This window comes from Balearica regulorum, chromosome 7 (genome assembly GCF_011004875.1).
Source record: "Balearica regulorum gibbericeps isolate bBalReg1 chromosome 7, bBalReg1.pri, whole genome shotgun sequence".
Classification (NCBI taxonomy): domain Eukaryota; kingdom Metazoa; phylum Chordata; class Aves; order Gruiformes; family Gruidae; genus Balearica; species Balearica regulorum.
The window spans coordinates 5,210,140-5,236,896 of record NC_046190.1 but is presented as its reverse complement, the minus strand read 5'-3'; the positions used below and the strand labels follow the sequence as shown (position 1 = coordinate 5,236,896).

At 45.9% G+C, this 26,757-nt stretch overlaps 1 protein-coding gene across 1 annotated transcript; it reads left to right on the top strand.

The window, feature by feature from the left end:
• The first annotated feature begins 1,760 nt into the window (after window positions 1-1,760).
• LOC104635622 (scavenger receptor cysteine-rich domain-containing protein DMBT1) lies at window positions 1,761-18,086 on the top strand. The gene is made up of 14 exons (XM_075757670.1): window positions 1,761-1,824; window positions 3,633-3,677; window positions 4,298-4,451; window positions 4,677-4,891; window positions 7,358-7,387; window positions 7,801-7,845; window positions 8,465-8,618; window positions 8,844-9,058; window positions 11,022-11,066; window positions 12,932-13,082; window positions 13,431-13,642; window positions 13,916-14,088; window positions 15,092-15,480; window positions 16,016-18,086. Exons 1-14 carry the CDS (start codon window positions 1,761-1,763, stop codon window positions 16,299-16,301), a joined length of 2,178 nt encoding a protein of 725 aa, XP_075613785.1. The 3' UTR covers window positions 16,302-18,086.
• The last annotated feature ends 8,671 nt before the right edge of the window (window positions 18,087-26,757 follow it).

The following is a 26,757-nucleotide window of genomic DNA, read 5'->3' as shown; positions in this document are numbered from 1 at the left end:
AGCTATGCAACAGCTGCCCCAACCTGTTTACCAAGCCACCACCCTTACTTCCTTCAGTTTGTCCGAATAACCATTTCTTCCATCTGGCTTGCAAAACCATAAGAGAAGACTACCCATGTTTACAGAGGCAATGAACTGTTTGCACGTCTAACATAGTAATCCTTTCTTTTTTCCCCTTCCCACTATGAAGTTTGTGCTTTCTTTCTCCTTTTGATCTTCTTTTGACTCTCCTCTGCTGTATCAGGTTGAATTTGGGTTCTGGGCCAGAATAGTTGCATTTCATGAGGCACAAGAAACACATTTATGAGTTCCAGAGAAGTCATAGATTTAAAATTTTTGCACAGTTTGTCTAGAAAAACCTCCACAGAATTATGTATTACAAGAATAACTAAGACCCTGAGCCACTTGGTTGAACTTGAAGATAAAACTACTTTCACGTGAGGTTGGGTCAGGTGGCCTCCAGAGGCCCCTTCCAGGCTAAATCTTTCTGGGACTCTGGGGTTTGATATACTGTTCAAACATTGCCAAATTGAGCAGTGCTGTGCAAATGCAGGTTCTTTGATGGGGACTTGGATCCACTGAAATCCAACTATGACATGAAATATAGTTTCTCTTTGTAAAAATCTATTGTAGAGTTCCATTGGATCTCATTATTTATCTGTTATCTTAAATATGTTGTAAATTCTAGTGGGAGGACTGTGTCAAGAATCTGTGAAGTTCTTAAGAGCTTCAAAAATAGAGAATTTGGGGTTAATTTTCCCTCATTTTCTATACTTGCCCCTATCCCCACTTAAACGCCTTCTTCTCTGGGAAGATTTTTGCAGTTTAACAATGATCAGTGTATGACCATTGAATTTTAACTTGAGTTTGTGACAAAATTCAGAAGATGACTTTGGTGGTTTCAATTTTGCAGTAGGTGACTTGCAGAGCTCAAACATACTGTCAGTCTTGCTACCCTGGTGAAGATAAAACACACTGAAGGATGAACAATGGAGATCAGAAAGAGATGAATGTACTCACTTTCTACTGCACTTTTATGTGACATCTATGAGAACAGAAATACTCATAAAAATAGACTAAGAGAATTCAAGGCAGCTCAGCATCCTAGTTCCAAACTCTTCTACCTGCAGAACATAACTAATGCGTAACTAATATTTGAGAAACACATGACAGTAAGTTATGTGTGATATTTGACTGTTTTTGAAACTGTAGCTTCACAAAAATTGTAATGGACTGTAGAGATGATGATTGTCACTGGGTGATGCCCTCCCAAAAGCTGGTGGCTGTGTCTCCCTGAGGGAGTCCAGGCTAGTCAGAAGAGTCTCCATAAGCCCCTCGATTGCTTGCCCCCAGGCTCTTACCCTTGCACATCTGCAGTCACAAAAAGGAAGACACTGCTACACAGACAAAAACCAACTGTGGCCAGATACGACTCAAACCTGAGAAAGGGACACATTACATTTGTGACGGCAACAGAACTTCACAGCTGAAAGAGGGACAGGATGGAAAACCAGCAGCTATTGCAACCACTTTTGATCTCTACCTTCTCTGAGGAAGATGTCAGGTGTTGTCTCCTTGTAGAACCAGGAAACTATAAATATTGGGTAACAAATCAAACATATAGTCACATTGGGGAAGTAAGAGCAGTGAGGGAGTGTGGTATTGACTTACTGATGGGGCAGATTGGGCTGCTGAGTTACACCCTTTAGCATCTCTGCCTATAAATTCTCGTGCCCTCCTATATCAGGAGCTCCTAGGAGATGGCTGCCACCACGATCTTGTCTTGGATGGTAATGATAACTCTTCGAATTCAGGTGGATGCAGGTAAAGATCACTTCTGATCACCTTTATGGCTCTATTTCACACCAGGCTAATGTTGAGGATTTAGCAGCATGGCTTAGCTCTTTTGAAAACCGTGAGCAGGTCAAACCTATGAGCTGACCAAATCAATCATTATACCCATTAATTCAGAAGCTTATATTGAAACTGCTTAATGAATTTAAATTGTTGTTCTCACCAATTTTTGCAAAGAGGCTAGTAAAGGAAATTCAAATGAATGTACTGCAGAGCAAATAATACAATTTTCTGAATGTTTGTATTGGGGTAATGAATTTAAAAACTAATAAGGTAACTTAAAAGTTATATAAAAACATATGTTTATGGAGTTGGCATTGCTAAATATTCTCTTCAAACTGATGCCTGCATTTGAAAAGTTTTCGAGTCCAGTCATAGTCGACGTAGCCAACCTACTGGCATGGTCAGGGGTTTAATGTCCTTCGGACTGGGTTCCCAGATGCTGAAATGTACCCATGCAGATTCTACATGGCAGCATATAACTCTCTAGGTTAGATGAAACGCTAGGAAGGAGATCAACTTTCTTGGCCTGCCAGACCCCTGTCCCATGGGACACCTTTGATCTGTTGGTGCCACCTGGAGGGCTTTCCATCAAGTGTCCTGTACAGGAGCCTTGTCAAAGAAAACTCTACTCTGACTCAGAGTTTATGCCACCAGTTGGGCTTAGCAGCAAGGTATGGATAAAATCAATGGTCTTGGAAAGGGAAGGGAATGAGAGTAGTTTACCTGTGGTGGGATTCTGAGCAAAACCTGTCACAGGTAGCTTTTGGAGACTCCCTTTTTGTGCAAAATGAAGATAATGGGATCTGCAGCCTCCCTTCCTCACTGGCCTTGCTCTGACCAGCTCCCTAGATAGGAATGAAGATGACAGAAAACTGTTAAGATTTTTGGAGCAGCTTTTTGGGTTTTGATATGGAGAAAGGGAGGAGGAGACAGTCTATTCTCATGCAAGAAGCAGAGCCATCAACTTCTGATTGGATGAGATGAAACCAGCAGATACCTTGTTCAAAGCAAGCAAAGAGACACTTCTCACTTCAAGGGCACTCTCTGGGCCAGTTGCAGGTTTTGGTGGGTTCACAAAGAGATTTGATAATTAATGGAGGAAAAGAATGCTGAGGTCTAGTAAAATAGAAAGAAACCTCCTGGATCTAAAGTTTGCCAGACACAAATTGCTAGAGCCTGGAGTGGTGTTTGGGGAAGTTTCAAATGCTGTTTACCTCATTGCCCTCCCCTTGTGGTATCATGTATGTTTTTTCTTCTCTAAAAGAAACAAGAGTTCCCTCAACAATGACTGACACCACTACATGTAAGTAGAATTTGTCAGATATTTCCTCTATATGACAGTGACAGCTTTAGGTTTTTACCGTCATATTTATTCTTGTGAAGTAATTTTTATGATGAAAATGCCCCTGTGTTTGGTTTCACCAGGGGCTGGGGATGTGTGCGAGAACAAAGTTATTTGGGAGCTGGGATTTCAGGGATGGCTCTGCCCCCCAGCAGCCAGCATCATTGCTTGGAAGAAAGCGATCTTCTGTCGCTTACCCCCTTCACTGGGCACTTGACTTGACTCAATGGGAAGGGCCACAGTGGCGATGCCCTTGAGCAAGTGCTGGGGCGGTTGGCACTGCAGCCATCTTGCTCAGTCCTGCCACGTTACAGTGCCGACCGCCGGCTTTGGGTTTCATTGTCCCGGGTGCCCTTTGGAGAGGGGTGGCTCCCAGCAGGATGTTCCTCTTAGGCAAAACACTGTTCACCCACCTGCTGCTCTCTCCCTGCAGCACCAGGTAGCTCCAGCTTCACTCCCCCCGAGTCATGGACCACAGGTACGTGCGGGGGGGGGCTTGAGGGCTCTGACTGTCTCCTGCCCCCAGTTATGGATCACAGAATGGCAGGATGGCTGAGGTTGGCAGGGCCTTCTGGAGGTCAACTGGTCCTGCCGCCTGGCTAAAGCGGGGTCACCTAGAGCTGGCTGCCCAAGACCATGTCCCGATGGCTGTTGTCTGTCTCCAAGGCTGGAGGGTTCCCCCACCTCTGTAGGCAACTTGTGCCCATGCTCAGTCACCCCCACAGGGAAAAAGTGTTTTGTGATGTTCAGAGGGAACCTGCTGCGTCTCAGTTTGTGCCCGTGGCCCCCTGTCCCATCGCTGGGCACCACTGGAAAGGGCCTGGCTTTTGGAGAGGGTTGACTCCCAGCAGGTTGTTCCTCTTAGGCAAAATGCTGCTGGCTCATCTGCCCATTTCTCCCTGCGGCACCAGGGAGCTCCAGGTGGAGCGGGGGGAGGCAGGGATGAGGCCTCAGGGTGCAGCCACGTGCCGGGAGGGAGGGTCCCTGTGGGGCTGTGGCAGAGCCTCCGTGCTGGTGGCCGTGCCCTTCTCTGGTGGCTTCTGGCGATGGGATTTAGAGATGTCTCTGCCTGTCCCCGGGCTCTGCTCCTTTCCGCAGGGACCGGCTCCTGCGGTGGCTTGCTTCAGGGTTTGTCCGGCACAGTCCAGAGCCCGGGCTACCCCTCCTCCTACCCCAACAGCGCCCGCTGCGTGTGGCGCATTCAGCTGTGGGAGCTGGATCGCCGGGTCGAGCTCCAGTTTCTGGATGTCGAGTGAGTCCGGCGGGGTGTCAGCTGTGGCGTGGGCCGGGTGCCCGGCCTGGCTGTGGGCTCGGGGGCGGCTTCGTCCCCATGGTGGGGCCTTGGCCGCCTCTGCCCGGGTGCCGGGGCCAGGCCAAGAATGGGCTGGGCTTGCTCGAGCCCTGCAGCTCCTGCCGGCACTCGTGCTCGGAGGTGATGCAGCCTACGGTGCCGACAGACCCTCCTCTCCACCCGCAGGCTGGAAGGCAACAGCTGCCAGTACGACGCCATCGAGGTGTACGACGGCGGGTCCCCCGAGAGCCTGCTCCTGGGGACCGTTTGCAGGAACAACCATCGCATCTTCAAGTCATCCGGGCACCAGATGACCATCCTGTTTCGCAGTGACGGCAGCATCACCCAGAGAGGTTTCCGGGCCTACTACTCCTCGTTTCTCACCTCCGGCAGCACCACGGGTAAGAGCAGAGCCGTCCTGTGCTCTTTGCCAGGGCCGAAGCGCAAGCTCTTCCTCAAGGGCCTTCTGACGGCTCCTGACACCTATGGGCGTCCTTCCCTCTGGCCCCACGGAGAGGCGTTTTGTCTTGGGGACATCTTTTTGGACAGGACTGCCACCAGACTGCTGCCAGAAAACTCTTTCTTTGCCTGATGGTCAGGGCCAGGCCTTTCTCCACCACAGCCAGTGCTGCTGCTGACCCACCATTGTTTTTTCTAGCCTTTGCTTTCCCCTCAATTTTTTTTCTTTGGTTGCTTGTGAGGACAAAGTCTGCAATTTGGACACTAGCAGCTTCTGGAGCAAAACCACTTCTAACAACAGGTTTTCTCCTTCCAGACTCGGGACTAACAGCGCCTCCGCCAACAGGTAACCAGTGATTTCTGTTTACATCCTGCGTGTCCGTGGGTGCTCTGCCCCCGGGATGCTCTGTCTGCAGCAGAGCAAAAGTCCCAAACGTGGGCTGCTCTTACAGACCCTGGGAAACGCCCCTGATGCTCAGTTAGAGTTGGGATCAATTGATTGCTGATGAGTGGCACTGGGGGACGGTTACTACACGCTGTCCTTGGAGTTTTCCCATGTGGTGTTTTGGGGCTTCTGTATCCCAGTGCCTTATGGCCAAGTGCTTACGCAGCGAGCAGAGTTTAGCCATTCTGATTAGATTGTTGCTCTTCTCTGCAGCCTTTTCTTACTTTTCAGCCTCATTCTTTCAACAGTTTTAGCTGTCTGCCCCTCCTGCAAATGTTTGTGCTGATGAAAGGCTGTTCTTGCCGGAGCTTAGGTGGGGGAACCTCTGTCGTTTTTTGTCGGGGCTGTTTTCCTTGTCTTAAAATGGGATTTCACAGCGGGTATCTATTCTTCTCTAGCTGCAACAACTACAACGAGACCGACAACAACAATGCCCACGACTTGTAAGTGTGATTTAGGATTGTTTTTCCCACCGTTACATGCCAGGCCTAATCCAGGCATGAAACGTGGCTTTCTGAGTTTCCTACCCTTGTGCTGTTGGGATGTCCTTTGTACAATCCTGTTGAGAAGTATTTGTATGATGTTAATCAGAGCTTAAACCACACGCTTGATAATTGTTGATTGTATGAGTTACCGGAGAAGTCTTTGTAGCATAAAAATATTGCTGGCTGTCCGTGGTGGGCAGGGGAGTGCATACAGTGCAGTGAAACCTCTGACATTGATCCAACATGTAAGGTGGAGCTCGCAGAGGAAAAGGCTCCTGTGTTTGGTTTACGCTGGAGCTGGGGGTGTGCGCAAGGACAAAGTTATCTGGGTGCCAGGGTTCTGGGGATGGCTCTGCCCCCCCAACTGCCAGCATCCTCGCTGGGCAGAACGTATCTTCTGTTGCTTGTGCCCATCACTGGGGACTTGACTTGTCTCACTGGGGAAAGGGTAAAGCGCGCTGACGGCTCACAAGGGATTTGTCCTAACACGCTTGCTCTCCGTGTGTCCTTTTCTGCTTGTTCTCCTCCGCAGTTCCAGTCATAGCTGATGGTGAGTCTGTCTGCCAGGGCCCTCTTTGTGGCCCCGGGCACAGGGATGTACGTGCCCGCTGCTGCCTCGGCCTCTCCGTCCCCAGCGTGGGAGCCCGAGAAGGGGCTGCCGGCCCTGAGCCGTGCTGCAGGTGGATGGCGCTGGGTGTGGGGATGGCTGTGCCCAGGGAGGCTGCGGGACCCTGCGCTCTCCTGTCAAACGCCACTGCCTGAACCCAGCGCACTGCTAGCCTGACCAAGGGGTTTGTGTCTCTCAAAGAGCTGTTGCTCCAGCTGACCGGTGGGCCGAACAGATGTGCAGGCAACGTGGAAGTCTTCTATTTTGGAGGCTGGACTAAAATCTGTGGGTACCAGTGGGACATGCAAGACGCCCAGGTTGCGTGCAGGCAGCTTGGCTGCGGCTCTCCTCTTGGTGTGATGCACTATTTCCCTTCGAGCAGCTGGTACCCGTACATGATGACGGAGGTGAATTGTGCGGGCTCTGAAGACTATTTGTGGTACTGCCCTTTCAAGGAAGCGTACTCTGTCTGTTATCACGGGGATGCTTCTGTCATATGTTCAGGTGGGTTTTTGCGTTTTGGTGGCGTTTTCCTGCAGAAAAGCCATCTGGAGTTTGCGTGAGGCTGGGCGAAGGCTGGCCAGCCCTTGCTCTGTGCTCTGCAGGGCAGCAGCGGGTCGTGGGCCCGTGTCCCTGACGCAGGTGCCTGTGTTACAGAGGGAGCACCGTGGCTGCTCTTGCAGACTGTGCTTGGGAGATCTGGGAGCCGGGCGAGGGCTCCTGTGCAGAGCAGGATGCGAGGAAGGGGGTGGTTATGAGCCAGGCAGCCTCCCAACAGGTCCCTTTGTCGCTCTGCACGAGCTTATAGCATGTGCTCCGAGGGGAGCCAAGGGGGCCAAGTTCCTCATGCCCTCTGGTTTTCTCCTTCCAGACTCGGGACTAACAGTGCCTCCGCCAACAGGTAACTAGCGATTTCTGTTTACATCCTGCGTGTCCGTGGGTGCTCTGCCTCCGGGATGCTCTGTCTGCAGCAGAGCAAAAGTCCCAAACGTGGGCTGCTCTTACAGACCCTGGGAAACGCCCCTGATGCTCGGGGAGATGCGGAGTCACTAACAGTCCCTTGGGACTGAGCATCTGCTGCTTCTGCGGGAGAGGTTTGGTGCTGGTCTTCCTGGTGCCACAGTGGCGATGCCCTTGAGCAAGTGCTGGGGCGGTTGGCACTGCAGCCATCTTGCTCAGTCCTGCCACGTTACAGTGCCGACCGCCGGCTTTGGGTTTCATTGTCCCGGGTGCCCTTTGGAGAGGGGTGGCTCCCAGCAGGATGTTCCTCTTAGGCAAAACACTGTTCACCCACCTGCTGCTCTCTCCCTGCAGCACCAGGTAGCTCCAGCTTCACTCCCCCCGAGTCATGGACCACAGGTACGTGCGGGGGGGGCTTGAGGGCTCTGACTGTCTCCTGCCCCCAGTTATGGATCACAGAATGGCAGGATGGCTGAGGTTGGCAGGGCCTTCTGGAGGTCAACTGGTCCTGCCGCCTGGCTAAAGCGGGGTCACCTAGAGCTGGCTGCCCAAGACCATGTCCCGATGGCTGTTGTCTGTCTCCAAGGCTGGAGGGTTCCCCCACCTCTGTAGGCAACTTGTGCCCGTGCTCAGTCACCCCCACAGGGAAAAAGTGTTTTGTGATGTTCAGAGGGAACCTGCTGCGTTTCAGTTTGTGCCCGTGGCCCCCTGTCCCATCGCTGGGCACCACTGGAAAGGGCCTGGCTTTTGGAGGGGGTTGACTCCCAGCAGGTTGTTCCTCTTAGGCAAAATGCTGCTGGCTCATCTGCCCATTTCTCCCTGCGGCACCAGGGAGCTCCAGGTGGAGCGGGGGGAGGCAGAGATGAGGCCTCAGGGCGCAGCCACGTGCCGGGAGGGAGGGTCCCTGTGGGTCTGTGGCAGAGCCTCCGTGCTGGTGGCCGTGCCCTTCTCTGGTGGCTTCTGGCGATGGGATTTAGAGATGTCTCTGCCTGTCCCCGGGCTCTGCTCCTTTCCGCAGGGACCGGCTCCTGCGGTGGCTTGCTTCAGGGTTTGTCCGGCACAGTCCAGAGCCCGGGCTACCCCTCCTCCTACCCCAACAGCGCCCGCTGCGTGTGGCGCATTCAGCTGTGGGAGCTGGATCGCCGGGTCGAGCTCCAGTTTCTGGATGTCGAGTGAGTCCGGCGGGGTGTCAGCTGTGGCGTGGGCCGGGTGCCCGGCCTGGCTGTGGGCTCGGGGGCGGCTTCGTCCCCATGGTGGAGCCTTGGCCACCTCTGCCCGGGTGCCGGGGCAAGGCCAAGAATGGGCTGGGCTTGCTCGAGCCCTGCAGCTCTTGCCGGCACTCGTGCTCGGAGGTGATGCAGCCTACGGTGCCGACAGACCCTCCTCTCCACCCGCAGGCTGGAAGGCAACAGCTGCCAGTACGACGCCATCGAGGTGTACGACGGCGGGTCCCCCGAGAGCCTGCTCCTGGGGACCGTTTGCAGGAACGACCATCGCATCTTCAAGTCATCCGGGCACCAGATGACCATCCTGTTTCGCAGTGACGGCAGCGTCACCCAGAGAGGTTTCCGGGCCTACTACTCCTCGTTTCTCACCTCTGGCAGCACCACGGGTAAGAGCAGAGCCGTCCTGTGCTCTTTGCCAGGGCCGAAGCGCAAGCTCTTCCTCAAGGGCCTTCTGACGGCTCCTGACACCTATGGGCATCCTTCCCTCTGGCCCCACGGAGAGGCGTTTTGTCTTGGGGACATCTTTTTGGACAGGACTGCCACCAGACTGCTGCCAGAAAACTCTTTCTTTGCCTGATGGTCAGGGCCAGGCCTTTCTCCACCACAGCCAGTGCTGCTGCTGACCCACCACTGTTTTTTCTAGCCTTTACTTTTCCCTCAATTTTTTTTCTTTGGTTGCTTGTGAGGACAAAGTCTGCAATTTGGACACTAGCAGCTTCTGGAGCAAAACCACTTCTAACAACAGGTTTTCTCCTTCCAGACTCGGGACTAACAGCGCCTCCGCCAACAGGTAACCAGTGATTTCTGTTTACATCCTGCGTGTCCGTGGGTGCTCTGCCCCCGGGATGCTCTGTCTGCAGCAGAGCAAAAGTCCCAAACGTGGGCTGCTCTTACAGACCCTGGGAAACGCCCCTGATGCTCGGGGAGATGTGGAGTCACTAACAGTCCCTTGGGACTGAGCATCTGCTGCTTCTGCGGGAGAGGTTTGGTGCTGGTCTTCCTGGTGCCACAGTGGCGATGCCCTTGAGCAAGTGCTGGGGCGGTTGGCACTGCAGCCATCTTGCTCAGTCCTGCCACGTTACAGTGCCGACCGCCGGCTTTGGGTTTCATTGTCCCGGGTGCCCTTTGGAGAGGGGTGGCTCCCAGCAGGATGTTCCTCTTAGGCAAAACACTGTTCACCCACCTGCTGCTCTCTCCCTGCAGCACCAGGTAGCTCCAGCTTCACTCCCCCTGAGTCATGGACCACAGGTACGTGCAGGGGGGGCTTGAGGGCTCTGACTGTCTCCTGCCCCCAGTTATGGATCACAGAATGGCAGGATGGCTGAGGTTGGCAGGGCCTTCTGGAGGTCAACTGGTCCTGCCGCCTGGCTAAAGCGGGGTCACCTAGAGCTGGCTGCCCAAGACCATGTCCCGATGGCTGTTGTCTGTCTCCAAGGCTGGAGGGTTCCCCCACCTCTGTAGGCAACTTGTGCCCGTGCTCAGTCACCCCCACAGGGAAAAAGTGTTTTGTGATGTTCAGAGGGAACCTGCTGCGTTTCAGTTTGTGCCCGTGGCCCCCTGTCCCATCGCTGGGCACCACTGGAAAGGGCCTGGCTTTTGGAGGGGGTTGACTCCCAGCAGGTTGTTCCTCTTAGGCAAAATGCTGCTGGCTCATCTGCCCATTTCTCCCTGCGGCACCAGGGAGCTCCAGGTGGAGCGGGGGGAGGCAGAGATGAGGCCTCAGGGCGCAGCCACGTGCCGGGAGGGAGGGTCCCTGTGGGTCTGTGGCAGAGCCTCCGTGCTGGTGGCCGTGCCCTTCTCTGGTGGCTTCTGGCGATGGGATTTAGAGATGTCTCAGGCCTTTCTCCACCACAGCCAGTGCTGCTGCTGAACCACCATTGATTTTTCTCTGCCTGCCTTTACTGCAGACAGAGAAGCTGCTTGTTCCTGGCATGCTCATTGCTGCAGAGGTCTGTGTTCCTACTCATGATTAGTACTTCTTTTCCCAAAGTGAAGAGGGCTGATGTGTTTGCACACAGTGCAGTGAACTCCTTTTTCAGCTGAGGAGTTGTTGAGGCGCGAGCGCGGCTGCTGCTCCCTGCCTTCAGCACCAGGTAGCTCTAGCCCGGCTCCCCCTGGGTCACTGACCTGAGGTAGGGCCTGGAGGGCTTGAGGGCTCTGCTTATCTCCTGCCGCTGCTCAGGATCACAGAATCACATGGTGGCTGAGGTTAGTGTGTCTCGGTCCCACCAGGTTGCTGCTGCCTGCTGCACTCGGGTTTATGGGCTGCCTTTGTGGAGGGATGACTCCCAGCAGGCTCTTTGACTTGAGTAAATTGCTGCTCTCTCACTTGCTGCTCTCTCCCTGCAGTGCCAGGTAGCTCCACCTTGACTCCCCCTGTGTCATCTACCAGAGGTAGGTCTGGAGGGGTTGAGGGATCTGGTTATCTCTTGCCCTCACTCTGGGTCACAGAATGACAGGATGGATGAGGTTGGAAAGGACCTCTGGGGGTCATTAGTCCAACACCTCCTGCTAAACCATTGCTGGCTCGTGTCCACCAGGACCCCCAGGGCCTTTTCTGGAGAGCTGCTTCCCAGCAGCATGCGTTGGTGCTTGCGGTTGTTCTTACCCAGGAGTGACTCGTCACTTCTTGTTGAACTGCATGAGGGTCCTGTTGGCCCGTTTGCCAGGGCTGTCAAGGACCCTCCAGATGGCAGCAGGACCATCTGGTGGATCAGCCACTCCTCCTAGTTTGGTGTCATCAGCAAACTTGCTGATCATGTCTCCCATTATCCTGATGATTGACAACGCCGTTCAAGGCCCTGCTGATGGGACCTTTTGCACATGCAGACTGTGAGCTGCACTCAGTTGCTGGGATGGAGGGGAAGGCTTTGAGGTGCAACCACACAGGGACCTGCCAGGCATCCAGGTGGTGGTTGTGGGTCTCACATATCAGTGTCCTGGGAACTGTTTTGGGGAGGGGTGGGTCACCTAGAGCTGGCTGTCCAAGATCACATCCAGATGTCTTTTGGCTGTCTCCAAGGATGGAGAATCCACCACCTCTGTGGACATCCTGTGCTATTGGTCAGTCACCATCACAGTGAAAAAGTGTTTCCTCATCTTCAGGCAGAACATACACGGAGCATCTGAGATGAGGTCCCCAGATGGAAAGGCTCATGTGTTTGTGTTGGAACTATGTGTGTACAAATGCAGACAGAGGAATTGCTTGGTCCTGATCATAGCCAATGAGAAGAGGGTTACTGCTCATAATTTTGGGGCATATTTCTCTTCATTTAATACAAAAAGAACAATGCCTCAAATTATCCAAAAATAGCAGTGCAGGTGGTTTCACACCCAGTGTAGTCACTTATTTCTTTGCAGTTGAGCAGTAATTTCACAAGTACTTAGGAAGCATTTTTTTCTATAACTTCAAAAGTATTGTAATTTCACTAATTCCTATTTCAGCTGTTTGTTCAAGCACATCATTTGACGATCATGCGTACATTGAAAGTTTAATTGTTCTCATAGTGAACATTTGGTTCAGTGGGAGAAGGGTATTTCCGCATTTGCTAGAAGCTGAAAATAAAAACTGAAAATCTCTTAGACCTCAGTAGGTCTCTTGTTCACTTTTTAGGTTAAAAATGTATTTTTTTCTAATTGGGAATATAATTCAAAAGATGGTGCCCATTTACACATTTCTCTTTTCTTGGAGTAGTTTGAGCTTGTACTGAAAAGTATCCTAGAAATCCATGACTTTAGAAGTAAAATAAACTTTCTTAGATCTTGATTCCCCTGTTATTTGATTAGGTTGCAGCTGATCTATATATAAATTTCATACAATTTTTTTGACATAAGGTCTTCATGTTTATGAACTGGATATTTGTCAGCATTCTTATTCAGAAGCAAAATCATTTTAATCTTTTTCCTTCCCTTTGGTCATTAGCAATTGTAATAGCAGTGAACCAGGTGCAGCTGTGACTTTTTCTCTTTCAAGGAGCAACTGACCTCCAGAGGTCCAATCTCAGTAATTATCCAGGTCTATGGCAAATATTTGTATCCTGCTAGTGCAGACACTGAAGATCAGCGTTATAAAAGCTATTGCGTGCTTAGCATCTCCTAATCTGCATTCAGATGATATATGAACCTAATAGAAAGACCTTTGAAATTCGTAGAAGTCACTGCCTCTAAATTTTAAACTTCTAAGTTTTACATAGATATATTCCAAAAGCAATATTAAATGGTGTGTACATATATTTTTCTTCTCGTATTGTTCTCTGCAGAAGATTATTCTTGTGGTGGCTTGCTTTCCTCTCCGTCTGGTACCTTGCAGAGTCCATTTTACCCCAGAAATTATCCAAACAATGCCAACTGTGTTTGGGAAATAGAAGTAAAGAGCAACTTCCGTGTCACACTCGCATTTAGAGATGTTCAGTAAGTAAAAATTTATTACTTGGGAAGATGAATGTATGGGATTGACATTTTGGACTTACTAAGCAGATAGCTGCTTGATTTCAAGGATCTTTTTCAAAGCTTTTAGTATGTCTGAGATGACAAATGTTTTAATCTTTATTTATTTAGTCAATAATGTGGCTGGCATCTAAAGAGACAGAAATTGGAGCCTGTAATTTCTGTTCCAAAGAGTTGATAATCATATCAGTAAAATGTACTTTTTTGCTATGAACAGTTAACCTGAGTTTTAAATAAATAAATAAGTGAATGAATAAATAAATAATAAAATAATAATGAGCATTTCACTAACTAGTCATGGTTGCTCCCCAGGATGGAAGGTGGCAGATGCCTGTCTGACTATGTGGAAGTCTACGATGGGCCACTCCACACCTCTCCTCTCCTTGGGAAATTTTGTTCTGGTTCTTTTCGCACATATACCTCTTCCTCAAACCTGCTGACTGTCCGATTTTACAGTAACTCTCGATACACATACAGAGGGTTTCAGGCTGACTATTATTCCTCTCCAGCAGATAAGAGCACTAGTAAGTTCATGTTTAAAGCACAAAGCTGCTGAATTATTTGCTAATGCACTGATTATTAATCTTGTTGTACCACTTCAATGAATCACCCATTTCATGTTATTTTAGATTAAATCTGTAGCATTTCATAGAGATGCAAGTATATGGTTTGGATTTTGAACTCCTTTTGCAATATCAGCTGCTTCTGCAAAAGATATTGTTTATTTAAGTCACAACTTATAACCTTGTTCAGTCACTTCATTGAGCTTATAACATATTTTCTTTGCCATCCGCTAGCACTGCTGTGTTTGCCAGACTACATGCATGCAGTCGTGAGCAGGTACTACCTTCAGTCACAAGGCTACTCTGCTTGGAATCTCTCCTTGAATGACCCCTATTGCAAACCCAACATTACATCAGAGTATGTTATATTCGACATACCATACACTCGCTGCGGCACTGTGAGAGAGGTATGGCTTTAAATGTTTCAGGAAAATGTGCAAATATCGTGAGTGTGTAGAAAATCAAACCAAAAAAATAATTTTGAAAACCAGCACAAACTGAAAGCTATACTGGGATCTACAGGGACTGGGAGTGTCCTGGTGATTATGAGCTGCCTCTCCCTCTCCTGAGGTATAGGATTTGTTAGCACTCGTATTTCTGGCATCTGCTCCCAGAGCATTTTCTTATAGCTTGTTATAGATTTCCTAAGGAATAAATCATAGAATCATAGAATGTCCTGAGTTGGAAGGGATCCATAAGGATCATTGAGTCCAACTCCTGGCTCCACACAGGACCAGCTGAATCAGAGCATATGACTGAGAGCATTATCCAGACACTTCTTTAACTCAGTAAAGCTCGGTGCTGTGACCACTTCTCTGGGGACCCTGTTCCAGTGCCTGACCACCCTCTCAGTGAAGAACCTTTTCCTAATATTCAACCTAAACCTCCCCCGTCGCAGCTTCATTCCGTTCCCTCAGGTTCTATCAGTGGTCACCAGAGGGAGGAGATCAGCGCCTGCCCCTTTGCTCCTGCTCGTGAGGAAGGAAGTGTGGAAAGAAGCAAATACTTGGCATTTTCAAGGTCCCAAGCTGAGTGTGGTGGTTAAAAAGTTCTCAGAGCTTTAGCTAAATATGACCAATCGTGGTTTAAGCCAGATTTCAGCTTACAGTGCTGGACCTGAGCCTTCAGGCGTTTAATGTTCAAAGCATCGTACAGGTTTTATTTAATTCAGTTATGTCTGCATTTCATGTGAGTTGTTTTCTAGGCCCACATTGCAGGCACTATGTGTAGATTACAGATTCTTATCTTGAGAACAGAAAATCCCAGGTTCACACTTCTCCACAGCAAACTTTGTGGGAAATAATGCATTTGCTGTGGACATTGCTGTAAGGATACGGCAAACTTTAGAATGCATAATAGGAAACCCGACTATATGAATTAATTTTGCTTTTTATTTTATATGTCAAACAGGGAAACAACAATACAATAACCTATTCCAACATTATTAGAGGATTCTCTTCTGGTACTGTAATCACAAGAAATAAAAACCTTCACTTGCATATCAACTGCAAAATGCTCCAGAACACATGGGCACAAATAATGTATGTTGCGGAGGACAATTTTGAAGTCAATGAAACTCAGTATAGCAGATATGATGTAAACCTTACATTTTATCATTCTGCATCCTTTTCACGGCCGGTGTATGACTCGCCATACTATGTTGATATCAACCAGAATTTGTTCCTTGAAGCGTACCTGCACAGCTCGGATCCAAACCTAGTGTTATTTGTGGACACCTGTGTAGCATCTCCCACTCCCCACAATTTTACGACAGTAACCTATGATATAATCAGGAATGGGTAAGCTCATATGCTTTACAATTACAGATAGAACTGCCTTTCTACTCCTTTATTTCTTCTTTTTTTTCTTGTTTTAATTTTTTTTTTTAATGGAATAGTGTGAATACAGCATACATTAATGTCAGCTTCTAACTAATTAATGAACATGGGCATTTAGGGTTTACTAGGGGAGGTGGATTGACCAAAATATAATGCGCGCGCACACACACACACACACACACATCTTAAAATGACAAATGGCTATGGCCAGTTCACCATGGATCCTTATTATCAGAGAGGTAACAATGACAGAGCTCAGGTAAGGGTAATTCACTGTCAGAAAAACGTACAAACACTAGGTATCTAGACACAAGACAGGCTGAGGGGAGGTAACATGGCTCAATGCTGCTGAAGGAGGGCATCTTGCTTTTCCTAACTGCACGTTTCTGAACCATTTTCATCATGTTTAAAAATCACTTTTCATGTTATATGTTATACTTCATGTAAATGACTGATTGCAGTGTGTATTCATGAGAGTTGCTTTTTCTCCTTTTAGGTGTGTTCGAGATCCTACGTATGCTACGTACTATTCACCCTACAGAAACGTGGCCCGGTTTAAATTCAATGCCTTCCAGTTTATTCGTAACAATCCATTGGTTTACCTGCAGTGTGAACTAGTGGTGTGCAGGGCCTATGACTATTCTTCCAGATGCTACCAAGGTTGTATTACTAGGTCCAAGAGAGAGGCAAACTCTGGCCAGGAAAGTGTGACTGTTGTTGCTGGTCCAATACAGCTTCAGGAAGCTGGTGATAAGAACAGGAATACAAGTGATTTTAAATAAAACTGTCTCCTTTAGCAGACAGCATCTTTAAATCCAATTTAAAGCCAATTTAATTCTGAAAGAAACTATGCTGCTGCTGAATTACCAGCAGCTCTACAATAAAAGTTAGGAATGTGCTTACTGACTCATGCCTGTTAATCCCACTTCATATTGGTTGTCTTTGTCGGCACATAATAAAAAGCTAATTCAGTAGCTCTGCGAGGAGTCTGATGAGACAGGGCACAGGAAGCTCTGTGGAACTCACCTCTTCCCAAGCTGCCTGCAACTTGTAGCTGCTGTGTCCAAAAAGTGGGTCTGAAAGCTTCCCAGACAAATTTGTAATCTCTGAGCTTTTTACTTGTTTTGTTAATGGTAAAACTAGATGTTTAAGTTGCAGTTTAAATCTATAAACAAGCTCTACAAATATAAACCTTGTCTGATGTGTATCTAGAGTACCCTGGATAGGTATCTAGAGTACCCAGAGTGCAAGAAATCGTTTAATCTTTAAATCTGATCTAGAATGCCATTTTTTCATTTTTTATGTTTTGGAAATAACAAGACGAGGGATCAAATGTAACCAGGTCCTCTGATCCTTCCCAGAGCTGGACTCTTTTGTCATCCAGGAGAACATGAATTCACCTCCTGCTCCAGCTGATATTTCTCATGCACCATTTATTATTGCTGCCCCTGGCAGTTGCTTTTCAGTCCCGTGGGGTTTCTTTTGAAATATAAAGTGAAGAAACTAATTCCATACCAGAACATGTGAGACATTGGTTGAGTAATTTGATGGATTGAGTAATTTTCTTGCGTTGAGTAATTTCATTGACAATTCAAGTTTAAAATCCAAGCATCATCTGTGGTGATGGCTCACCTTATGAGGAAAGGTGGGCTTGACATAATAACTCAGTACTGAAGGAAACCAGAAGTCCAGGGAAAGTTTACTGCCCAATAACAACCCACAAATTAGTTGCCACCTGCAATATTAGACTCTTGAATCTTAACACAGCACCTGAATCGTCATCTTCCTCCTCTCAAGATGGATATCTTGACTCTGCTAGTAAAAAGTACAGCCTGGCTTGTGGGGAACCCAGATGGCCGGTTCTTGTTCCACACTGAACATGAGTTTGTTTCCCACTTCCTCAGAAGTAAATTAAGATCAAGAGTCAGTCCTTCCTTTCCACAGGGCAGCTGTGAATACATCACAAAATGTGTGTTGTGTGATGGCCAGTAATGGAGCCCAGCTGTGTACCTCTGAAAGGTGCTTCAATAAATCTCAATGTGGTGCAACGGATGTATTTCAATTTACCCTTCAGGCAAGGCTAGCACTGTTGATACTGCCCTGTAATGTTTTCTGTTTCCACTGCACTCAGTGCTAGCAGGCAAAATATTTGAATGCAAGTACTACTGTTGTACTCTCCTAAGCCTTCTTTTAAGTCTTGTTTTCTACCAGTTCTGATTTTCTAAGATGGAGATTAAATTTTGCATAAAAATTGCATGGCATAATGAAATGTTTCAGATGAAGAAGGTTTCATGCGGCTAAAAATACCTAGACAATCATGCACGACTGAAAGAGAAAAATGATTCTTCCGATCGCATATGGATCCTCATACATAATGTCTGAATATTTTGTGACTAGTTCTTTAGGGAGGTCCTTCTTGTTGAGAAAATGAGCTATATTTGAGCTATTTTCAGTTATGGCTGATTCCCAATATACATTATGTAATTTCAAAAATCAGGAAGAGGGTGTTTCTAGTCTGATATTTCTGCCTTGATTCATGAAAGTGTCTCTGCATTTGAACTCAAAGTTTTGCTGTCTTGAAGAGCATCATCTGTAATAAAGAGTTTTTCCAAGCAATATGTTGTTCATATATGGGGTTCTCCTGCAAGAACACAAGAACATCACATACCTGGGTTCTGAAAAATCTGGGAAGATCCTATTTGTGGTCAAGATCTGCTGTGAGATCAGTCCTGAATAACAGCTTATGTCTATGACTTACTGCCTAAGCCAGGCACCTCTGTAAAACAAATCCTTATTATGCTGTCACTGTGATAGTATAATTACTGGTACAGCCTAACCTAGCACTTCACTGTCAGCCAAAAGCAATTCTGGGAAACAACAGTGCCATGTTTAGTTTTGGTATTTCTTTTGTTTTTTTCTTAGCCAATAAATAAGCTCAAATGAAATCAGTATAGCTTTTTTAGGTACCAGAGCTCTGCTTCAGATCAGGCAAAGGTGCCAATTTATCTGCTTGCATTTCTGCAGGAGAAAAAGACAACTAGCAGCAACAAGTGAACATCACTGGGGCTCATAGTGCCTTCCTGGAGTGCTGCGTGGCACAAACATCTTGGTGGTCACAGGATGGCAAAAAGGATGCCACTCCACAAATGCCCATCTGCAACCCTCCTGCTCCAGGCTGCAGCACCCCTGCCTCCTCCTCGGGGCATGGCACAGCTCTGCTGGGTCAGTGCTATGGGGGTTGCAGAGGTGACCTAGCACAATTTGCCCCGCCAGGTAACCGTTGCACATAACATCTGGTCATCACAGGGCTCTAGGAACAAACTGCTGTATAAACTGACACGGCATCAGCCTTGACTACCCAACTGCAGCTTTCAGAAGCCAAACCCTATCACAGCCATCAGCCAACTGCAAGTCTTCTCCTCCACCTGTTTTCCCAAACAGCTACATATTGTGGATAGTGCAAGCTGGACTGAGATACCGGGAGATCCTCATGTGCCAGGCCATCAGAAGGTGGATTCTGGAAAGATCTTTGAAGAAGATGGTGCCTTGAAGAAGTGCTGTGCTTCCTTGTCCGCTGCCTGTGGCTGCCTGCACGAGTCGGGCTGCTCTCCTGCTGCACCTCTGGTGACCACAGCACAAGATGGGGCACAGCAGAGGCAGAGCGTGATGCTGTTGACAGTGGAGCACACCTCATCGGAGCCCTCATTGCAGAGCAGCTTTGCTTTCATGTCTCTGGAAAGTGCGTTTTCATCCTTAGCGCTGGACTGTGTGTCATCAAGGCTGACCCTGGACTGTGGCCAAGGCAGGTGGAAATAGACTTCAATGGCTGCTCTCAGGGCACCTCCACTTGAGTCAACAGACCTTTGGTACCTTTATGGCAACATTTAATAGCTTAGGATAGTGCAGAAAGCAAGGGTAATCTGCTTAGGTGTAATTAGAGCTGTGAATGGGCAAACTGAGCTACTGTCACAGCCTCTTGCTTTGGAACATGTTCAAAAGTTCCCAGGGGAAAAAACCTAGAGAAGACTTCAGTGCCTTTTGACTTACCACTGTGATAATGTAATTGCATACAGCCGGGGGAAATTTTTCTGTGGAAAGATTCTGAAGAAGAACAAAGGTAAAAGGCTATACATTGAGGACTGAACTAGATGAAAGTTTAATGATTCAGAAGTACTTAATGTATAAAACCAAAGTATGTGGAGTAATCAAAGGGCTATAATAAATTTCTGTTATCATGAAACTACAACCTACATAATTTCCCCCTCTTAAATACTGGTGAATTAATAGAAAAGATATGAGTGTCACTATAGTGGTATTTACACTATCATATTTGCACTAAGGTTTAAAGTTTCCCCCACCACTCTTTGGTTATGTAAGCTGAGTCTCCTCCATCTATCCATCAAATCTTCAATTTTAGGTCAAAAGTCATTAAAGTAATTAAAGTGCTCTTAGTAAATACAAATAACGGTTGTTAATAACTAACATCTACTCTTACATTTTCTTTTTTTAATAATTTTTTCCTTAAGTGCTCTGCTAATTCTCATTTTAAAAGACTTGTGGTAGTTTTATTTCTCTTTCAAGGCTTTTTGTCAGTTCAGTAAAAGCCTGAATTATTACTATTCTTAGCTCAGGTTCTTGGTTCAAAACTACACCAATCATCCTACAACACTGTAGAGTGGCAGCTACAAAGGGCACAATGCAATAAGTCAAAGGCTATTGTCTTTTTCTTTATTAAGGGATGACTCATGCATCCTTATAACATGACAGAGTAGATTCATTGTCTTATTGTACTCACGTGAACCAGGGAATGCCAAAGCCAAAGGCAGTTGCAGCACAGTGAAATGCTCAGGAAAAAAAATGTAGGTTGTACAGGGGGTGAGATATATGAGACTCAGATAACTTGCAAACAAGTTAAATGCAGAATATTTCTAAAGTATTTTAGAGTATTTTAAACATTTCTACAGATCCACACTGTTCTTAGACCATATTCGTTGGGCATACAATCAATCTAATAAAACTGAATGTCAGTGAAATATATTTCATATCACCTCACTTTAAGGCACCTCCATCACCTTTCCCCCCTGCTTTTCTTTCCTTCGACTTTTTTTGGGGGGAATAGACTAATACAAAATTCCTCTTATCTAACAAGGATATGTTCGCAAGGTCTGAAGTGGCAGGGTTAGGCAGCTAAGCTTTGCCTAGCCTTCTCAGCAGGCGGTGAGCACTTGGACAGTCAGTTAATGTGGCCAGTGCCTGGCCATGCATTATGCTAACTTCTAGGCTCTCTTCTGGCAAGCACAGCCTGAAGACCTCATCACTTGCTCAGACTACCCAAGACCATTCCTGTGTTTTCTCTTCATGCTAAAGAACAAAACCTACTGCTTGGCGTTGGTACGGCCATGCTCCAGATGTGCCAGGCTCTATAGAAAGGCATAGCACAATCTGGTTGGACCTTTGGGAGTTTTCCAACATGGAGGTTGAGGTATGTTGCCCTCGGTATGCACCCTGGTTGTGAAATTTATAAACAGAGGGCATCGGTTGAGCGGTAAGCATTTTGGCAAATGTCTTCATAATAGACTTTGAGAAGTGAATCGGAGGTCTGATCTGGCAGAGATTAAGGCAAACATTTAATTACCTCGATGATTTCCAAAGATTTGGGGAGACTATTTATAGCAGAACAGTTATGCACATAACTTAGTTAAACATTTGCAAAGTTTTGTTGCTCATTCTAATATTTGATTTTAACGACCTATCTTGGCTCCCAGGCAAATGTCAATACATAGTGCAATATCTAACACAGCAATATAGGTATAAAATTTACTTCATCTATGTGGCAAAATTCACTAACTTCTTTTTCCTGTCTACAAATTGTTATATAATATCTAGTAATGGGGGGTAGGGAGAGGACCAGGTGAGGTGTGTTTGTATTTGTTGTCACCCATCCATTTAGTAAACACTACGCTCCAGTTGCCTCACAGATTATCACATGCAGGGCAACCCTCATATTATAAAAAGCACACTGACAGAAATTATTTGCTCAGTTAGATAGGAACAAAAAAGAAAAAAGAAAGAAAAAAAGAAACGGTGCATACTGCACCTCACCTGTTACCTTTCTACATTTCTGATTCAGGGAAAATAAAACATACAGCTCAGAAAACTAGGTTATATTGGACCAGGTATTAGACCAGAGATATGAAGAATTTTTTTTTAATTTATTTTTTTTTCTTTGGTGCAGATTTTAACTATCAAATGTACACATTCCTAAGTCAAAATGCCACAGGAAAGAAACCCTAACATTTAGGCAAACATACTATTTTGGCACACAACCTTGATTTATCATTTAAAGTAGACCTATATTGATGTTTGCATCTATCATCTTTCTTAACATTTTTTAATACTTTTCATGGCATTTCTTCCTTGCACTAATCAAAGATCTGAAAGGATCTAGCTTTTTTATTCAGAATTATGCAATTAGATATAGTAGTTATCTTTAATCTTATGATTGTCACTTAAAGGATCCAGAGCTGAATGTGTTCTTTGGGTTAAGCTATCTTTGAGTTTCAGATGTATTTCTTGTAACAGATTTAGACATGGCCAATTCTTCCATATGGGGCAAGTTCAATATAAGTGATTTATTTTGGAACATATTTATAAATCCTAATTTTAAAAAAATTATTTCTAGATGTGCAAAACTTCCTACGCTCCATACCAGTCACCTTATCAGCATAATGCCAGGTTTAAATATCTTCTTGGAAGTGTGAATGACAATGTGCGATCCATGCAAGTGATCTTCCTAACCATCCACAGTTGTACTACAAGGTCAGGAACCGTACAAGATTTCCTGAAGAAGAGATGGATGTTGTTGGTGAGACATCCAGTTTTGAAATGATAGCACTGAGAATAGAACTGTCAAAAGTTTAAATAGTCATTATTTTGTCAGGATAAGACTCTGTACATCTCTAACAATTTAACAGCAGGCAGTATTATTGTTGCTTGAGTGATGTAGACATAAGGGATTTGTGTATTGATTAGCAATAGCTATAAACAGCCTTCTCAATAGCACATTTTGGTCAACACCAAAAATGCTAATTGCATGGAGTTTGTAAGAAAGAAGAGAAGTGTTGGCAAGGAGTTTGTGTTTTGGCTGGGCTTTAGGGTAGGGAGTAAGTTTCTTGGAATTTCCCATTATCCATGATAATATAATTCATTTGGTATGTTTATGCAATTTTTACCTATTAAACTGTCTTTATCTCAACCCACAACTTTTCTCACTTTTACCCTTCCAATTCTCTCCCCCATCCCACCAGGGAGGGAGTGACCAATGAGTGATGCTTAGTTACCAGCTAGGATTAAACCACAAGGTCACTTTTAGCTTTCTGTAGGAGCACTTTGCTGTTTATCAGCTTGTATCAGCTGTAAAGTAGCATAAAAGTTGAGCAACACATAAGTTGATTGGTGCTGAGAAGCAATCACCATGAAACTGCTGAATGACTGGCTTTTCTGTGTCTTATATTGAAATAATCTTTCACACAGAAAGAAATGCATGTTACTTCCCTATATGCTTTCCTGGGGTTTCCTTGGGTGATACATAAATCAAAAAACACGCACCTGCAGTGTGCAACAACTCTGATGACTGTCTCTGGTTTTGTTTTGGTGGCTTTTCATGCATCTAGGTATTTTTGCACATGAAGCGATTATTTTCCTTGAGCAATTCCCTTTGGCAACCAACAGCATCATTTCCTTCCTGCTGGTCCTTCTCCAGGTTTGGAGGCAAGGTCAGGAAGTAAAGGGCAACAGATGGTAACACTGAAGAAAGCTAGAAGTCTTGGAGCCAAGTTGTCTTCTCGGTTCACACCTTCTCTTTCAGAAGCCAGCTGCCTCAGGCTCCCCCACATCTGGTATATTTTATCTCAGCAAGGCTTAGAAAGGAAACTGGCATTACTTGAAGACTAAAAATCACTCAACTAAAAGTGCTTCAAAGATCTGAGGATGGTTCGAATAGACGGGCATGAAAAGAGGCTAGAAGGCAAGACTTGAGGATGAGATATAAAGCAGAGGGAAAGGATGCAGCTGTAGGGTAGAGTACAACAGGAGCAGATATGGCTCAAAAGAAGCGTTCACCGAGATTGTACTCACACTCTTTTTCAAAGACCCTTTGAATGTTCTGACTGTTAAGGACCTTCATTCATTATGTGATGAAAATGCACGTGTCATGCTATGAGAAAAGGTCGGATCATACGATGGGAGAGTGGCTTGCAGGTTGGCTTGCATCCTTGAAGACTGCTTGTACATCCCACACCCCAGGCATATCACCAGAAGGCAGCTGTACTACATGTTCCCAAATCATCTTCGTTGGACCCTGGCCGTCCAGGGTCTGTAAATGTTAAGAAGTTCCTTGACACTGGCAGATAGTGCAGGGAAGCTCACAGAACACAAGTGTCCAAAAAATGTATGAATTATGTATCACTAATTAACTATAAGCACTGTGAAATTCTGCTCAGCCTTTAGCTAGGTGTTGCCAGCCACCTCCGCCGTGCTTTAGCCTGCTTTTGCCAGGCCCAGTGGGGAAGGTGCAAGCAGAGCAGTGCATAGAAATCAGAGATCAGAAGACTAGAGATCTACAGAAGAATTCAAGTCAAATAAGAGAGCGGGCAATGAGAAAGCAAATGTGGTAAAACTGTTAAAAAGGTGAAAATAGCATGAAACGAGTGACTGTTAAAATAAGGAGGTAATTGGAGGGACAGTAAAAGATGCAAGATTGGATTGTTGGTTTAGGCATGACCAAATCAAATGGTGTGGTCTGCCACTGGATTTTGTAATGTACCACTTGAAATATTTATAGAAAGGTATTTATGAATTTAGGAGAATATATATTCATTTTTTGGTACGTATAATATTTAATAAGAAATGTAAACAGGTATATAAAAGGATTAAGGGCATATAGTCGACTCTGCACGTCAGATAAAGGCAGTCAGCCATCTAGCTGAACAGCAGCTGCCATGTAGGCATATGCAGAATAATATAGGTGCCTGAAGTGCCCAGCCTCAAGAAAACCACCAAAAGGCTGTATACAGCCTCTATATTTCTGCCTGATTAAGTCTGAACAAGGGAAGAAAAATCACTCTACTTCATCCAATATGGCTGTACTCAGATTTCAAATGCAAATGTGCTGACAAACAATGGTGACAATGAGGTTACATACAAGCTAAAACTTGGCTATTGACTTTTCTGCTACAGGCAGAAAGAATCAGTTCAAAGTGGGGAAGAGCATTCAAGAAATGGGATGTTGCTGCAAATTCTTGATTCAAAATTTCCTTAGCTTTTCCAGATTGTTTTGTGGATATGAGACCCTACCCAACCAGGACACTATCCAAATGTTAGACTTAGGTACAGATGCCGTACAGATTTATTTCACTTGTATATAGCTCTTCATAAGATTTCTGATACTTATTTTTGCCACTTTCTTAGACTTACAACTGAACTTTTCTCCTGTAGTAGGAACAAAGCAAAGCAGGCCAAGAGTGAAATTCTGAGAAATACTGGGCGCTCTCTTGATGGGGTATTACCCATCTGTGTACAACATTGAATGAGAACATACCTAAGAACTTAAGTCCTGCAGAGCATTCCTGTGCAGATACAAAGGGTCAATGTGAAGACTGACTTGTTCAGGCTCCCTTCTGCAAGAAGCACATGGGAGAAAATCATTCCATGGATCTAGAACACAGAGTGTTATAGTAAGTAAAATCTTTTAATTTTTTTTTCTTTCTCAAATGGAAAGAAAATAATTAATCAAAGGAGATGGCAGAGCTTTCTATAGTCTTTAACAGCTCTAACTGCCACTAAAATAACAACTGTGTTTGAAAAATTCAATCTTTGGTAGTTTGGACCTGCATTTTTTATTGAAATTGCATGGAAAATGTAAAATTTGTTTCTTTAATCCAAGTATAACAATGTAATGTAGTGAACACATGTTCCAGCAAATGGCTGACCTCTGATAGAAGATAGGAGTGAACTGAAGCTCATTTTCTTAGACAAACTTCTTTAGGTTTCATGTGCCTGATATCTTTTGTATTATGGTAAGACAAATTCAATCCCATATATTCTCTCTCAGTGATACATGATCAAGAGCCGAGGCAATAGTTTCCATTTCCTACTGGTGTGAGAACAGCAACAGATTACTGTTATCAGGAATGCAGCCTCATATATCAGGTTATTTACAGGGTTTTATGGCACTTTATTTTGCAGTATGTGCAATAGAAAGGAGAGGGAATCTAAGGTGTATTTTGTACAGAGGACACTGACACTTTAACAGCTGGAAATCAAAGGTGCCTTATCAAGCCTGAAGACATAGGTCCTCATATCAGTCAAAGAACATTTACTGGAAATTTCAGAAATGCACCAGGAAGCTGGAATTGGTGACACTTGGCAAGAGCTCTGACAGCCAAGTTTGTGTTAAAGAATTATGCTAGCAGATTTAATTGTTGCCAATAAATCTAATCACAGCACATTTAGTCCTTCTCTGTTCTTGAATCTCCTTGACGTCATCCATAAATTTTCTGGTCACAGGGTCACAGACCAGCTAAGGCTGGATGATCTGGAGATTGTCTAGTCCATCCCATTGCTCAAAGTAGGGTCAGAGAAAGCAGGTTTCTCAGGACTATATCCAGTTGTGTTTGAATATCTTGAAGAATGGAGGAATCTACAACCTCGCTGGGCAACCTATTCCATTGCTTGACCACACTCACAGTGGAATTCTTTTTTCTTATGTTCATGTCCATTGCTTCTCATTCTGCTACCAGGTACCACTGAGAAGAGCCTGGTTCTGTCTTGATTCCATCCCATCAGATATTGGACACATTGATGAAATCCCCCTGAGCCTTCTCTTCTCTGGGCCTCTCCTCATATGAGAGATGCTACAGTCCCTTAATCATCTTAGTGGCCCTTTGCTAGACTTGCTCCAGTATGTCCATGTCTCTCTTGTACTGGGGAGCCCAGAACAGCAACCTGCACCCCAGGTGTGTCTGACCAGTGCTGAGTAGAGGGGCGATCACCTCCCTTGACCTGCTGGAAGTGCTTCTCTGAATGCAGTGCCAGGATGCTACTGGCCATCTTTGCTGCAAGGGCACATTGGTGGCTCATGGTCAAGTCATTCAGGAGGATGTCCAGGTCCTTTTCTGCAAAACTGCTTTCCAGCTGCTTGGGCTCCTTGGTCTGTACAAAAGTCTTATTTTTCAAGAA

Bases quoted from the DNA above. Each gene is read 5' to 3' on its own strand.
- LOC104635622 (XM_075757670.1), top strand. From the start codon at position 1,761: ATGGCTGCCACCACGATCTTGTCTTGGATGGTAATGATAACTCTTCGA. The intron at 11,067-12,931 runs GTAGGTCTGGAG...TGTTCTCTGCAG, and splicing joins CCCTGTGTCATCTACCAGAG to AAGATTATTCTTGTGGTGGC. The intron at 13,083-13,430 runs GTAAGTAAAAAT...GTTGCTCCCCAG, and splicing joins CTCGCATTTAGAGATGTTCA to GATGGAAGGTGGCAGATGCC.